Genomic DNA, 14,500 nt, shown 5'->3' with positions numbered 1-14,500 from the left:
TATCTTCAGTCTGCTCCGCTACAACTCAGGGAGATAAGATTGCTATCTTCAATCCATTCCACTGCAACTTCAGGGAGATAGGATTTATAGTTTCACCGGTTTGTTCTTTGGGGAACATGACCTGTATAATTCATTTTATGAACTTAATTATGCCTAGTGATTAGGATGTCATGATCAGAATGAGTCAAATGCTCCTAACTAGGTATGTATGAATGATGTTTGCATGAATGCGAATGTCATTTTTTTTAGAATGATCCTTCTTTATCGTTCAGGTTGTCATTGTTTGAAATTTATTAAGGTTTTATCACTGACGTGCTATAATGCCCTCTTGCTCGGTTGGCGTCTCCAAAGAAACACTTAATCAGATTGCTCCCCACTGTAAACTTTAGAGTTCAATCCACTGAGATACAAAATTTGTACCATCTTTCTCCCGCTGTAACCCAAGGGTAGAAAAATCTGGCCTTTTCTCAATTCTTTCCTATCGCAATTTAAGGATACTGAATGTGAAGCTCTTTGGTCTTTTATACCAATCTCAGGGTGTTATACACAAATGAAGGATTCTCTTCTCCAAGAAAACCCTTTTTTATTGCTTAGTGGTTATTGTTTGCTTGTTCATCTAAGCCTTGTCACCAACCTGTCATCTTATCATTTTGTTCAATCAATGTTTTTGACAATAAAATCCAAAGAGAAAGTCCTAATTTAGACTCTTCCTTCTCAGATTTCCATCCTTTAAACTTGGTGCATTTTAAACAATAGTCTTGTTTCAGGTTACTGTATTATTTAGAAACTTCTAGAGTAATATGCAAAACTTTCCTTGTGAAAGTATTATTAGTCCATTAATCATTATTCCAATGCAACATGCTTGCAAAAAGATCATAACAATAGATAAAAATAGAGTTGGTTCTGAGCATAGCTTGAAATAAATAAATTATCAAAGATAGTAAAGAAATAAGTATTCCAAGAACAACAACTTCAGTATAAATAGTATGAAGGCTAGGTGCCCTAGATATCGCAGCTAGAACTTTTCTGTACAAACTTTCTGAAAACCATTTTTAGTTTGACATGTGCTTAAGAGATTTACAGTACTCTATCGATGCCCCCAGATGGCGCGTACCCTTTCCTGCTAATTCAGGTATAACAAGATTACCACATGCCCCTATCTGATCAAAGTTCGAGCTGTTCTGATCACCTCATGCCCCATTCTGATCAATATTTGAACCGTCCTTTTCGGGTTTTCAACTCAAATCCCCTTTGGTCTCAAGGCGCCCTTTGCGGGTTTTCACTTTGGTCTCTCCATTTTTTGTTTTTCTTATTTTTTTTGGACTCAAAGCGCCCTTTGCGGGTTTTCACTTTAGTCTATTCTCCTTTTTCAGGTGAAGTATTTGTTGATCGAATCTAAGTCTATAGGATTTGGCAGGTTTTCCATCCATCTCGTTCAAAATCAAAGCTCCTCTGGAGAAGGCCTTCTTTACGACATAAGGATCTTCACAATTTGGCATCTATTTTTCTCTAAAATCCTTTTGTAGAGGAAGGATCTTTTTCAATACCAGGACTCCCTCGTGGAATTCTCTGGGATGAACCTTTTTGTTGTAAGCTCGCATCATCCGTTTTTGGTACATCTGACCGTGACGAATAACTTTTAATCTTTTTCCTTCAATTAGGTTTAACTGATCGTATCGAGATTGGATCTTCATCCTACTTCAGCTCAGCCAATACCCGGAGAGAGATAATTTCAACTTCAATGGAAAAACCGTGATAAGCTAAAGAGAAATGCATTGCCCCGGTAGATGTTTTTTTTGTTTCTTTTTGTTTGTTCTTTCTTTTCCTTTTTTTTGATTGAATCTCCATTTATAGGATTAAGCAAGTCTTGGTCGTCTTTTTCGATCAGAATCAATGTTATTCCAAATAAAGTCTTCCACATAAGATCTTCCACTTTCATTTTGTATGCGAAAGATCTTCTTGGTATCAGATTTCTCTCATAGAGCCTTTTGGGGTGAAACTTAACTATGACGAAAAACTTTGGATCTTCCTCTTCAATTAGGATGAAATCCAACAAAAATGCGGAGAAATAGCAACTTGACTTCAACAGGCAAAACTATGATAAGCCAAAGAAGAAGGCATTGCCCCGGCAAAAAATTCTAACTGCATTGTTCATGATATAAAAAATAATTTATTATAACTTATTGTTGTAAAATTATAGGTTGCTTTTTGCAAATCTCTGTACGAGTAATGCCATCAACGAATTAGCAAAGAAAAAAGATCATGGAAAAATCAATTTTCAGATATTCAAGCCATAAACCATCCAACTCTGGGAACTAGTTTGCTATAACATGCATAAACGGATTAGGTGCTCAAACATATTCTTAATTTCAAGCCATTAGAGTGATTTTCGAGATACTAATTGTGTGATATTAAAAATATATTGAAATGCGATAATCCAGTTATTGTCTCATCCAGAGTGCCCTCATTTACTGAAAACAAACTACTTCACAGATTCCAGAGCTGGAGAACCTTGAAAAGTTCATATCATGATATCATATATAAACTAAGCAATCAAATTAAGCAAATTAGATTCCATAGTGAAGCAAAAAAATAATTTTCCATTGCCTATCATTAATCCTTCAAATGGAAAACAACATAATCGAATCACCAACTCAGCACTGTTGAATCATAATCACATATAAAACTAAAGAAAAATATTTGCAAATACCAATCAAAACAAACCGTTGTGATGCATAATTCAACAAGTTTCGAAGAAACATACTTGTACGAATATTCAAGTATTTCATACGCAGAGACAACATTACTCCTTCTAAACCCTTCAATCCACACAGACATTCTATTTCTTCCAGATTTCACAGGTGAATCGGGACCGATAGTTGAATTGGATAATATAGTACAAGAATCAGCTCCATTAGCCCTTACAGGAATAGTTGAAGTTGAATTGGATAATATAGTACAAGAATCAGCTCCATTAGCCCTTATAGGAATAGTTGAAGCTCTCCTGGAACTGCTGTTTCCTATCCGGGATCTCCTTCTATGACATCTAATACACCAATTACCACTCCTATAGAAATCCCAATTATCAAACCAGATGACTCCCCCCTCATCTCCACTTTCTCTTTTATTATTTGCTATTCAGGCCTGGAATCCATTGAAACAACTGCAAATACAATTCTGGGATCAAACTAAGCCGCTTCTAAACCATCAACAATTTGACCCAAAAAAAAAAAAACTGTAACACAATACTGAGTCAAAGAATGTTAATTTTACCGACTCTAGAAGGTCAAGTTTAGAACTTCAATGTCAGTTTTTGATATAGCAAATGAAATAAAAGTCAAAATTGAGATAAATGAACAAATTTTCAGCCTTCTATCTGAATAGTCTTATCCTAAAAGATTCACATATTGAAAAGAAAAAAGAAATTTTGACTAAAGCTTGTGAAGCACATATACTTGATCTGGTTAGCATCATTCAGAAACTTATTAATTATACGTTTATGAATAAAAAACTGAAACTTTCAGTTGATTATGGATTATGGGACAAGAATTACTAATTGATCTGTTTGGCTAGAAAGAAAAAAAAAGAAAAGAAAAAGTTTACAAACTCCAAAAGAGATTCAAGAAAACGAAAAGCTTGAGTAAACCAACAAGTATCTCCACTTTCCCTTCAGTTAACAGTTTCTTTTTCCCAAGCTTTCACACCAACCAAACAGAGTACAAAGCAAGAAAAAAGAACGACCCAGAAAAGTTTTAACCCATGAAAAACATGAAACCTTGACCAGATACGAAAAAGACCCAGAATTTGTTTCCGATGGAAAAGGTAAAATGAAATACATTGATGAAGAAATAAACCAAAAACATCAACTTTAAATGTGTACCTATATCAATATACAAAGAAAAAGTAACCATACATCTCTTCAGTTACATGGTTTCTTTGGAGCAAGGAAAAAAAAGAGAAAAACAACAATGAAAATGTGGCTAAGATTCTTTGAGTGGAATTTTGAAGAAAGAATATGAGGTTTGAGGTTTGAGGTCTGGGAAGAGAGGCTTCCGAAAGTTGGAAAAAACATATATGGAATGGAATTATATACGGAGTGTATATTTTTATTTTATATAAACATTAATACAGTCTATATTACTTCTGTTTTCATCAACTAAAAAAAGCAGCAGAGGCACAACTAATAGTTAAAGCAGTAAGGCAGTAAAGCAAAGCAGTAATCCAGAATTTTCCCTGAAAATTCTAATCGAAAGCAGTAAGCCAAAATTTTCCCTGATTCTAATCGAAAGCAGTAAAGCAAAAGAAGTAAAGCAGTAAGGCACAAGCAGTAAAGCAAAGCAGTAAGCCAGAATTTTCCCTGATTAATTTCAAAGTAATCAGTCAATTAATTTCTGTAAAATTCCTGTAAAAATCAAACAATCAGAACCTGAGGAAATAATTAAAGAGAAGAAGAAGAAAAGAAACTCACCGGCGGAAGAGGAACAAAGAACCTGAACAAAAAACTTTGAAAGTGAAAATGTGAAAAAAATGGGTATAGAGCTCCAAAGAACCAGAGAAAAGAAACTTTTTTGGGGGAGAAGAGAGGTTAAAATGGGAAATTATCAGCCAAACGGACTTTTGGCTGAAGAAAAGTTGAAATTTTTAACTTCTCCATCAGCCAAAAAGCACTTCTTAAATGGTGGAAAAAATTCTGAAAGGATGGCAATTCTTCGTTGCTTTTAAGGGAAAAGAACTTTTTGTTGCAAAAGTCCCGGGGGTGATGTTCAAATAAAACCCTCCTTAACAGTTTTGATGTAAATACTTGAGAAATGATTTGTTATAAAATTTTCATTAAAAGGAGGGATAAAATAGGATGGGCCTGGAATTATAATGTATTATGTGAAAGAACAATTTTTGGCACTGTAAGTGTGGCATCCTCAGCAATATATACAAATTTAATTGAGAGAAAAATATATATATATGCGATCAGATTATAACCCTGAAAGATAGGCCTTAAATCGAATACGTTGGTTCCACTTCCAATTCTAATGAAGCGTTCATTATATATACAGGGATTGTAATCGAGTTAGTCTAAATTATTCATATTTTATTTTTAAAATTAAATAATCTCTTTAACTTAATATAATTACTACATAAAAAACTAGTATTTAAAATAATAATAATTATATCATCAAATTCAAATTTTGGAGGTATTTACTTCGGTCCAAATAAAATTAGACTTAGACAATAAAATAGATGAGGACACTTGTGATTCTCCCCCAAATCTTTATTTATTCAAATGTACTTTAACCTTTATTTTTTTTGAAAAGCCAATAAATGAGATTTAAACTCCTAACAATTGCATTGTAAAATTTGAACATTACCATATCCACCAAAAATTTATCTTAAAATATTATGTATATTTTTTACCTTCATCAATTGTATATTGCACAAATTAACTGGACATCAACCCAAGATTGATGATAACACCATGACCAATAATTATAATGCATTTAATATTCTTAATCTAATCTACTTACCTCTTTAAATTTTGTTTTATTCATAATTTAACCTAATTTTTCATTTTAATATCGTATCTTTTAAATAGAATTTTAGTATTATTTATATGTGATAGGTTAAAGGGATTGATATGCATGTTTTATATACATGGATATGAAGTTCGAGTAAAAGTGATTGAACAAATTAAAGAGAAGTGAAAATCATTTGAACATAGGAAACTCAAGCACAAACATTACATAAACATTAAACAATCTTTACATAAAACGGCACATTACATTAATTAAACCCACCCTTGATTTACTCTCGATTTTTACTATTTTCAGTCTTACACTGCATGCTATTTATTTCACTAACTCTGTAATCCAGTCAAGATGTGGCAAATCCATATCCGCCATCTCAACCCCGTCCCCGTCCCCGTCCCCATCCTCATCCTCATCCTCATACTTAATACTCTTGTTCTTATTTTTCTTATTATTCAGCTCCCTTTCCTCATCTTCCCTCATCTTCAATGCCCTCAAACTCTTGAGCAAAGTCGAAACCCCTTCCAGTTGATGTGGTGGTGGTGGTGATGGCTCCACATACTGTGCCTGCATTGACGTGGAACCTTCTACACTACCTGATGGAGACCCCATCATCATCATCAGCTGATGATCTCCTCCCCTTTTCATCACCATCCTCCCCTTGTGTGCAAAAGGGCCGCTGAATTTGGAGTCGGACCTCAGCTGGTCTGGTGTGTGGGCAAAGAAACAAACCTTACGTTGGCAGAACATGCCAGCATTGCATGCACGCGTGCGGTACTTGACGGGGTGCAGCCAGTACTCGAATACGCCGTGAGCGAACTCGCAGGCGTCGCCCTTTTGGCATTTCCCGTTGCGGAAGGCAGGGCAGGCAATGGCGGTGTAGGGGATCTTGCGAGGGTCCCGGCGTTGAGCCTTCTCACCACGGTGGGCGTAGGGGCACTCCGTCCAATCGTGGCTACGCATCCTGGTGCAGCGTTTGATCTTGTAAGCGTACATGCGGAATTCATCAGAACCATAGATGGCTTCATCAAGGGCATTGTTGTATCGAGACAGAGCTTGTGCCTGAGCCTGAGCCTGTGCCTGAGCTTGAGCTTGAGCTTGAGCTTCAGCCTCGGCCTCAGCATGGGCCTGGGCAAGATTAAAGCTGGAGATAAACTGTTGCTCTGAGAAATCATAGAAACTGGGATTGGTGACACCTTTCGACATTTCTCTAGATTAATGGGAAATAACGAGATAATCCAAAACCAAATGCAGGTGCAAAACATTGATTGATCTTATTCAAAGGCGTTAACTAGTGCAATTAAGCAAGCAAATCAAGCGCCCCAAAGAAGAGATGAAAATTAAAAGAAACTATATCAATATAACGTATTAGCTAGGTTGAGTCTATTAATAATACAAAGTGATAATAGCAGGAGAATGGATTTGAGTAGAATTATAGTGAGCTGCGGGAATTAATAGAGGAGAAAGAAGAAGAACAGAAAAGGGGGAAAAGCCCATGACTGCATGCTGCTACCTTACTACAGAAACCAAAGAGACAAACAAAACAAATAATAACAATAATGATAAATAAAAAAGGTTGTAGGAGAAGATGAAACACTTGGGAAAGTTAAAAGGGATTATATAGAGAGAGGTAGGGTTAAAAAGTAAAAGGCCAGGCATGGTGAAAGTTACATTAGAACTCCATAGGCCATACCCATTAACCTGATCTTTCACCTAATAGTAACCGACGTTTTTCTCTTTCTGTCTCTAATGAAGCATTTGCTCCTTCCTTGCTTTCGCCCTCCTCTAGCCACATGTTTTGCTTCCATCACTCTACACTTTCTGCTTCCCCTTTTTAATTTACCAACTTTTCTCCAGTATCTATCTTATTCATTGTTTAATAAATCTCAATCTTTTTACACAACATTTAGGTTTGTGTCAATTTGGTTTTAGATCCCTCTATACTAGTGGTTCTTTTAAAAAGTTAATTAAATTTATTTGTGCAACAAAATTATAAGATTTTTTTTATAGGACTGCAATTAAAACTTTTAACCCACAAATGAAATTTTAAAAAATGATATAACTACTTAAATTGTATTTTAAAATAAATAAATGTTTCATGTTTATGGAATTCATCACATATGCCCAATAATATATAATCCTGTCAACACTATCATACCTTGGCATATCCCTAAATATCAAAGATGAAGACATATAGTTCAACTACTGTAATGAATGGCTTGAGCCCTATCTATATAAGATTAGTAAATTGGTGATGTGTTGTTTTCAAATGGTATCCATCCGTACATATTGTTTCAGTCTTATTTCAGTATCAAGTAGTATATGTTTTGTCTTGTTTCGGTCAAAATTTTGATACGTTTCGGTCATTTTGATATGTTCCGATCAATATCAATTTGTATCGGTACGTACTTGCCCATAAATTTTGACATTTTAAATCAATTTAAATTTTTTATCTTTAACCATTTTAATTTTTTCAAAATTAGGTTTAAAGTGAAAAGTTATCATCGGCCTAAATAATAATTTTAAAAAATATATATTGATATAAATATACTTATATAGATATATTTGCATCCATATATAATATATATTTTATTTTTAACTAAAATAACATATAATTCATGAAAATAAAAAAATAGATTTATAAATATATATGTGAAAAATATTTAAATGTAGAGAAAGGATTGTATGACACGCTTTTTGCTCCTGAAAAAAATTCAAATCTAACAAAAATAAAGAGAAAAAATCTGATTTGTCATTCTCCCATTGGAAAGGTGAAATCATAGTTTCATACAGTCCCTTCTCTTTAAATGTATATATAATTTATAAACAAATTAAAAATAGATTATAAATGTAAATTTTTTAGAAATAATTATAAATTTTTAATGGTACACTAAAACAGATAAATACAAATACATAGTAGCACTAAAATAAAAACAGGAAGATATTAAGTACATTAGAGAATAATGTGGATTGCAGCTAAGCGTGAATAATGGAGATTAGAGAGTATTGCAAATTAATTAATTAATTAAATTTGTGAAATGACATGGACAGTCACACGTGTTGATTATAAGTAGGAGTACTTATATAAGGACAAAACTGAAAAGTTAGATTCTATGGTACAGGTGTTGAGAGAGAAAGACATGACTGAGCAACCATGCCAAGTTGATAAATTTCATCCATTCTTTTATGTGAAAACATATTATTTTATTTATAAATAAATAAAATCAAAACTTGATATAAATTCTGCACCCTAAATCTTAAATGAAAAATATAATAATTAAAATTAGTATTTATGTATAAGTCAAATAATTTTTATCAGGAAATTAGTTACCTATTGGCATAGATTATAATAAATGGATTAAAAATATAAGAGATTATATTTTAATAAATAAAATTTAAATTATTAATTCACCTCAATCTCTGGCATATAAGTTGTTTTATTGATTCAAATTTGGTTGAAAATTATATTTTAATTAATTTGAGTTAAGTTAATTACCAAAAAGCATTGAGATGAGAGTGAGTAGTTGTAACTTCAAAACTACGTATGTTTGCATTCAATCTCATATTTGTCACTTCAAAATCTAGTTTTGTTAAAATAAACTCACATTACACAATTCACACATTTTTGCGAATTCAAAATAATTATATAAACTCAGAAAAATTCAGATATTATAAAATTATATATTCATTTTTTTAAAATGTAAGAAAAATCCAAAAATAAATTATTTTAAAATAACTCTTATAGTCCTTTGGGACTAAAATTACAAAAATATATAATAATGTATTTTAAAATAATTTTTTTAAAAAGGAAAAATAAAACAGCAACATTTCATGAAAAATAGAAAAGCGTTTGAGATTAATAAAAGTATTATAGATATTTATATATTTATATTATTTTGTGTGTGTTTTTTGAATTTTCGCTTTTTCTTAATTTTATGTATTTGAAAGAGTATATTTTATAATTTCTGGAAATTTGTTATCTTTTAAATAATTTTATGGTATTTATTAATTTTTATTTTATGCATTTAAAGCATTTTAGATTTAGTAAAATTGGTTATTAAGATTTTGGCATTACATTTATATATGCTACTAAGAACAGATGATTGGGAAGAAAATGTGATGGCATCCCATTTTTTAAAGAATAACTGAATAGATGAAAGTAATTCCCAATTTTATAGAGACAGAAGGCCAAGATCCTCAATTTTTTTACTACATTCACATCCTTTGATTTTGAAATATATATTTATGTCAATTAACATCGCTAATGAGTAGTAAATTTAACTAATTTTACCTCACTACTGAATTTAACTTTTAGAATTGTTCATCACCATTGCAATTCATGCCTAAAATCACACCATCTTTCTTCACTACTTTTACCCCAAAAAATTCAACTAGAGGGCCTCAAGATGTAAAAACATGTCCAGAATTGAATCTGAATTAAGTAAATGAATCATAGTACCTTTGTTGCTGATTATCGATTTGCTTCCATAATCATACTTGTCAACAACCGTTTCTCTGTGAAACCTTAAGCATCTTCGACGTTGATTTTTACGATAAGCTTCATACTCATCAAAACATATCAGACGTTCGAGCAATTTGAATAGCTTAATTTTCAGCATCAGTTTTGTGTAGCAATAGTAAATCATTCGACGAGCATATGAAGTATGAATTGATCTCACTAAATCAGAATCCATTGAATTCAAAAGATGATATCAGATAGCAGATTAAAAGCTATTTGAAAGGAAATATATTTCGATACGTTCGATTGTCGGTGGAAACGTTTTAAAATATAAACTTTTTGATACGTGGTGATCAATGTAAAAAAGCTGAAGTCGTTTAGTGCAATTTTTATTTTCAAATTTTAAATAAAATTAATAATTTCATTTAAATAATTTTACAGTGATGCTTTACTTTCAATATCTTCAATAAAAAGAAAAAAATCCAAATGTATATTTTGGCATTTTAGTTAGGTTATCGCCCTTCTTAATTAAACCACTTCAACAATAAATCTACTAATAAAAGAAAATCTAATTATATTATAGTTAGATCATAGCAGTTAATGTTGTATCAACATGATGGAAATAAATCTCAATTAATAGATCATAACTGTAGGCAAAATCTTAATGATTTTGTGTATATAATAAACCTAGCTAATGATAGAGTTGGTGTTACGAGTCACTGAGCACCAACTCGATTAAGAAAATGTGTATATCATTTTAGGGTTCTTTAATCTTTTTATTTTTGAAAAAGCTAATAAAAAATTATGTGATTGAACTTAAACTCATATCACTAGGTGAATAAAACACTAACATTACCACTTAAGCAAAGATTTATTTTAATATAACATTTACGTTTTAATTGTATTATGCATTTTTATTATGTCCATCAATTATATATATTGATTGAGTTGGTGTCACAAGTCAACTCAACACATTTAATATATTCTTAATATGATTCGTTTACATGTTTTAATTTCATTTTATCCATAATTTAATCTATGTTATTACTAATTAATTTCAAACCATACGTTTCATTATTTATTGTATGTTATTTTTAAATTAAATTGACCTCTAGTTTTTACCACATACTTTAGAAGATTTTATCCATAGTGATTGAGTTTTATTTTTCATAATGGTATGTTTTACATGGGCAAATTTCGTTATTAGTTAATGAGCATTTATATTTTAAATTTATCTATTTTAGTTTTTATATTTTTAAAATTTGAAATTTCAGTAATTATTAAGTTTATCAAGTTAAATTCCTTGATCTCTAAAGTTTTATACGGCAAATATATAACACCGTGCCAACTTGTTATCTTCACATAATACTTATAGAAAAGTGATTTAAGGGCTAAATTGGAGAAGACTAAATCTATAACTTATGGGATCAATAGCAAATTTTGACCTAACAAATTTAATTATTAAACTTGAAAAAGTACAAGGACTAAAAGTACTCAAATTGGAATTAGAGACAAAGTCCACAACTTCTGTATAGTAGAGGGACTAATAGCAAAATTTGCTGTAACGTCAGTTTTATCCTAATATAAAATAAAATTATTTAGAATTAAATAAAAGAGAAATGAAATGAAACTGAAGTAAGATGGCGTCAGGTGAAATTGTGATTGTCGGTGAAGAGACAAGGAATTGGAGAGAAAGACAAGACGGAGTTACCTTAATTCCCGCGAGCGTTTCTTTTCTTTTTTCTTTTTTTCTTATGGTTTTCGGTAACAAAATGCCAAAAGTATCCAAACAACCCTGACCTCATTTTTACCCTTTTTCTTCTCTCATAATAAATCTTGGTTGCTTCCACGTTTTTTTAATCAAAAAGCAGAAAATCAGACTAACAATATTTTATGAGAATCAGTTTATCTAACTATTTAATATTTGATACGTTATTAATATGTTTTGTCAAAATAGTTTTAATTGTATTTTAATTTTTTTGGTCATTAACTTTTATGTTTTTAACAGTTTTGATAAAAGTATTGTTAAAAAATTAACAGATAATGTGTAATATTTTAATGAGATGTAATTTATTATTTAGATAACCCAATAAAATAATGACATGTGAAAAGAATAAAATAAATAATTCATGAACTCTTAATTTAAAGAAAATAAATGTAATTATCTAAAAATGGTTTTAAAATGAATGCACACCACAGTATTTTCGGTTTGATTTAAATTAGGAGTTATTATCTTATTGGGTTATCTAAGTAATAAATTACATCTCATTAAAAATATTCCATATGAAATTTCACATCATCCCATTAACTTTTTAACGGTAATTTCATCAAGTCATTAAAAAATTGAAAAAGGATAAAAGTATTACAAAAAAAGGCTCAAAAATACAATTAGGGTCATTTTAATAAAACATGTTAAAGAGATAAGTAATTGAATGAAGTGAAGAGCTTGTCTATACATTTGATAGAGCATGGAATATATATACAGATTACAAATGTGATCCTGACTTATCTAGTAAACCTTAACAACCTATTTAAATAAGTACCAAACTATTTGAATAAATAACAAAATATTAACAGATTTATCTAAAGTAGAATACTCAGTCAAAGAGGCCTAAGAAATAGTATTGTTAGCTTTGTTACGCCCCTTCAAGTTCGTGGTTGGCTCGACAAGTGACAACTTGGTGAACAATCGATCAAAGGTTTTGCAAGAAAGCGGTTTAGTAAGTAAGTCAGCCACCTGATCAGCAGAGTGAAGATACTAAACTATAATCCGTTTGTTCTCAACTTGGTCACGGATAAAATGAAAATCGATGGCAATATGCTTCATCCGACTATGGAAAACTGGATTTTTGCACAAATAAGGAGCACAGACATTATTTGGTGGTGTCGAGAGAGTATATCGTAGCTCACGTAGCAGATTAGTGAGCCAATTAGTCTCGGCAACAGTAGTAGCCACAGTACGGTATTCAGTCTCTGTGGAAGAACGAGATATAGCTCGTTGTTTCTTGGACGACCAGGAGATAGGTGTACTGCCCAAGTAAGTAATGTACCCCGTTGTAGATGTACGATCAACTGGATCACCAGCCCAATCTGCATCGGAGTAGACAAAAAGACGTGGATTATTCTCTTTGACTATTCGCAATCTATAGTTTGATGTCCGATTGAGGTACCGAAGCAATTGTTTAAGGGCCCTCCAATGTGATGCTCCAGGACAGTGCATAAATTGAGCCAATTTGTTTACAGAAAAGGCTATATCTGGTCGTGTGAAGGCAAGATATTGAAGTTTACCCACAAGCTTGCGATATCCCGTGCCATCAACTATCGAATCAGAAGAGAAAGCAACAAGCATTGTGTCAGAGCTCATTGGAGTCAAGACGCCCTTAGATTCCTGCATATTGGCCTCATGCAGTAAATCTGTAACATATTTTTGCTGAGATAAAGACAAACCTCCCTGAGATGGGGCTATCTCAATCCCAAGAAAGTAATGTAATGTACCAAGATCCTTGATTGAAAAACGTTGTGCCAATCCAAAAATGAATTTGTCAACAATTGTAGTGCCATGGCCCGTTACAATGATGTCATCAACATAGATTAACAGATATACTGTGCAACCAGATTGTTGACAAATAAAGAGAGACGTATCTGACCTTGAACGCTGAAATCCAACACTAACCAGATAACGAGTGAGTTCCGTGTACCACGCCCGTGGTGCATTTTTCAATTCATAAATTGCTTTCTTTAATTTGCAGACATAAAATGGATTCGAGGAATGCACGAAATTAGGAGGTTGTCTCATGTATACTTCTTCATCAAGAGTACCCTGTAAGAAAGCATTGTTAACATCAAGCTGACGAATCAGCCATGAATTTTGAGTGGCAATGGTGAGCACAAGCTGCACGGTAGCTGGTTTGACTACAGGCTGAATGTTGCTTTATAGTCTAGGCCTTCTCGTTGGGTGAAGCCCTTTGCAACCAAACGCACTTTGTACCTGTCAAGCGTACCATTAGGCTTATATTTAATCCGAAATAACCATTTACAACCAACCACATTCCGAGAGGGATCATATGGAACCAACTTCCATGTCTGATTTTTAATTAATGTGTCATGTTCGGCTAGCATTGCTTTGTGCCAATGGGGTTGTTTCAAGGCTTGTCTGTAATTTGTAGGCAAGATGTGTTCAGTTTTGGTGGTGGTACAAACTGCGAACAGTTTTGGCTTTGTTATATTATTTTTGGATCTAGTCATCATGGAATGCATGTTGGTGGTGGGTTGCGTGTTGGCTGTGGGTTCAGGTTGGCTTGCATTTTTTGCAGGATCAACCGAGGGTGTGGGTGTGCAATTTGGTTGGGTGGTGCTAGGCATTGGGATGAGACTGTTTGCTGGTTGATTGCGAGGCATTGGGAGAGGTATAGGACATGTGCTGGTTTCAGTTGGAGTGCGAGGCGATGGGAGAAAAGTGAGGCAGGTGGTGGTTTCGGTTGAATTGGGTTCAACGTCGGGCATAGAGGCAGCAGGAGATACA

At 32.6% G+C, this 14,500-nt stretch overlaps 1 protein-coding gene and 1 long non-coding RNA gene across 2 annotated transcripts; both read right to left on the bottom strand.

Moving 5' to 3' along the window:
- Positions 1–2,580: 2,580 nt before the first annotated feature.
- On the bottom strand, positions 2,581–4,888 carry LOC105764869 (uncharacterized). The gene is made up of 2 exons (XR_008191755.1): positions 4,469–4,888; positions 2,581–3,163 (listed from the first exon to the last, which is right to left on the bottom strand). It is a non-coding gene; the product is annotated as an uncharacterized LOC105764869 (long non-coding RNA).
- A 794-nt stretch (positions 4,889–5,682) lies between these two features.
- Positions 5,683–10,244, bottom strand: LOC105764868 (zinc finger CCCH domain-containing protein 54). Its single transcript, XM_012583651.2, has 2 exons — positions 9,979–10,244; positions 5,683–6,682 (listed from the first exon to the last, which is right to left on the bottom strand). The coding sequence occupies exons 1-2, from the start codon at positions 10,211–10,213 to the stop codon at positions 5,841–5,843; spliced, it is 1,077 nt and encodes a 358-aa protein (XP_012439105.1). The 5' UTR covers positions 10,214–10,244; the 3' UTR covers positions 5,683–5,840.
- Between the last annotated feature and the right edge of the window lie 4,256 nt (positions 10,245–14,500).

Source organism: Gossypium raimondii, chromosome 12 (genome assembly GCF_025698545.1).
Source record: "Gossypium raimondii isolate GPD5lz chromosome 12, ASM2569854v1, whole genome shotgun sequence".
NCBI lineage: Eukaryota > Viridiplantae > Streptophyta > Magnoliopsida > Malvales > Malvaceae > Gossypium > Gossypium raimondii.
This window is presented reverse-complemented; position numbering and strand designations above follow the sequence as displayed.

Coding starts and splice junctions, on each gene's coding strand:
- LOC105764868 (XM_012583651.2), bottom strand. CDS start 10,213: ATGGATTCTGATTTAGTGAGATCAATTCATACTTCATATGCTCGTCGA. Junction 6,683..9,978: donor ATCGATAATCAGCAACAAAG/GTACTATGATTC, acceptor ATGATTTCTCAG/AGCAACAGTTTATCTCCAGC.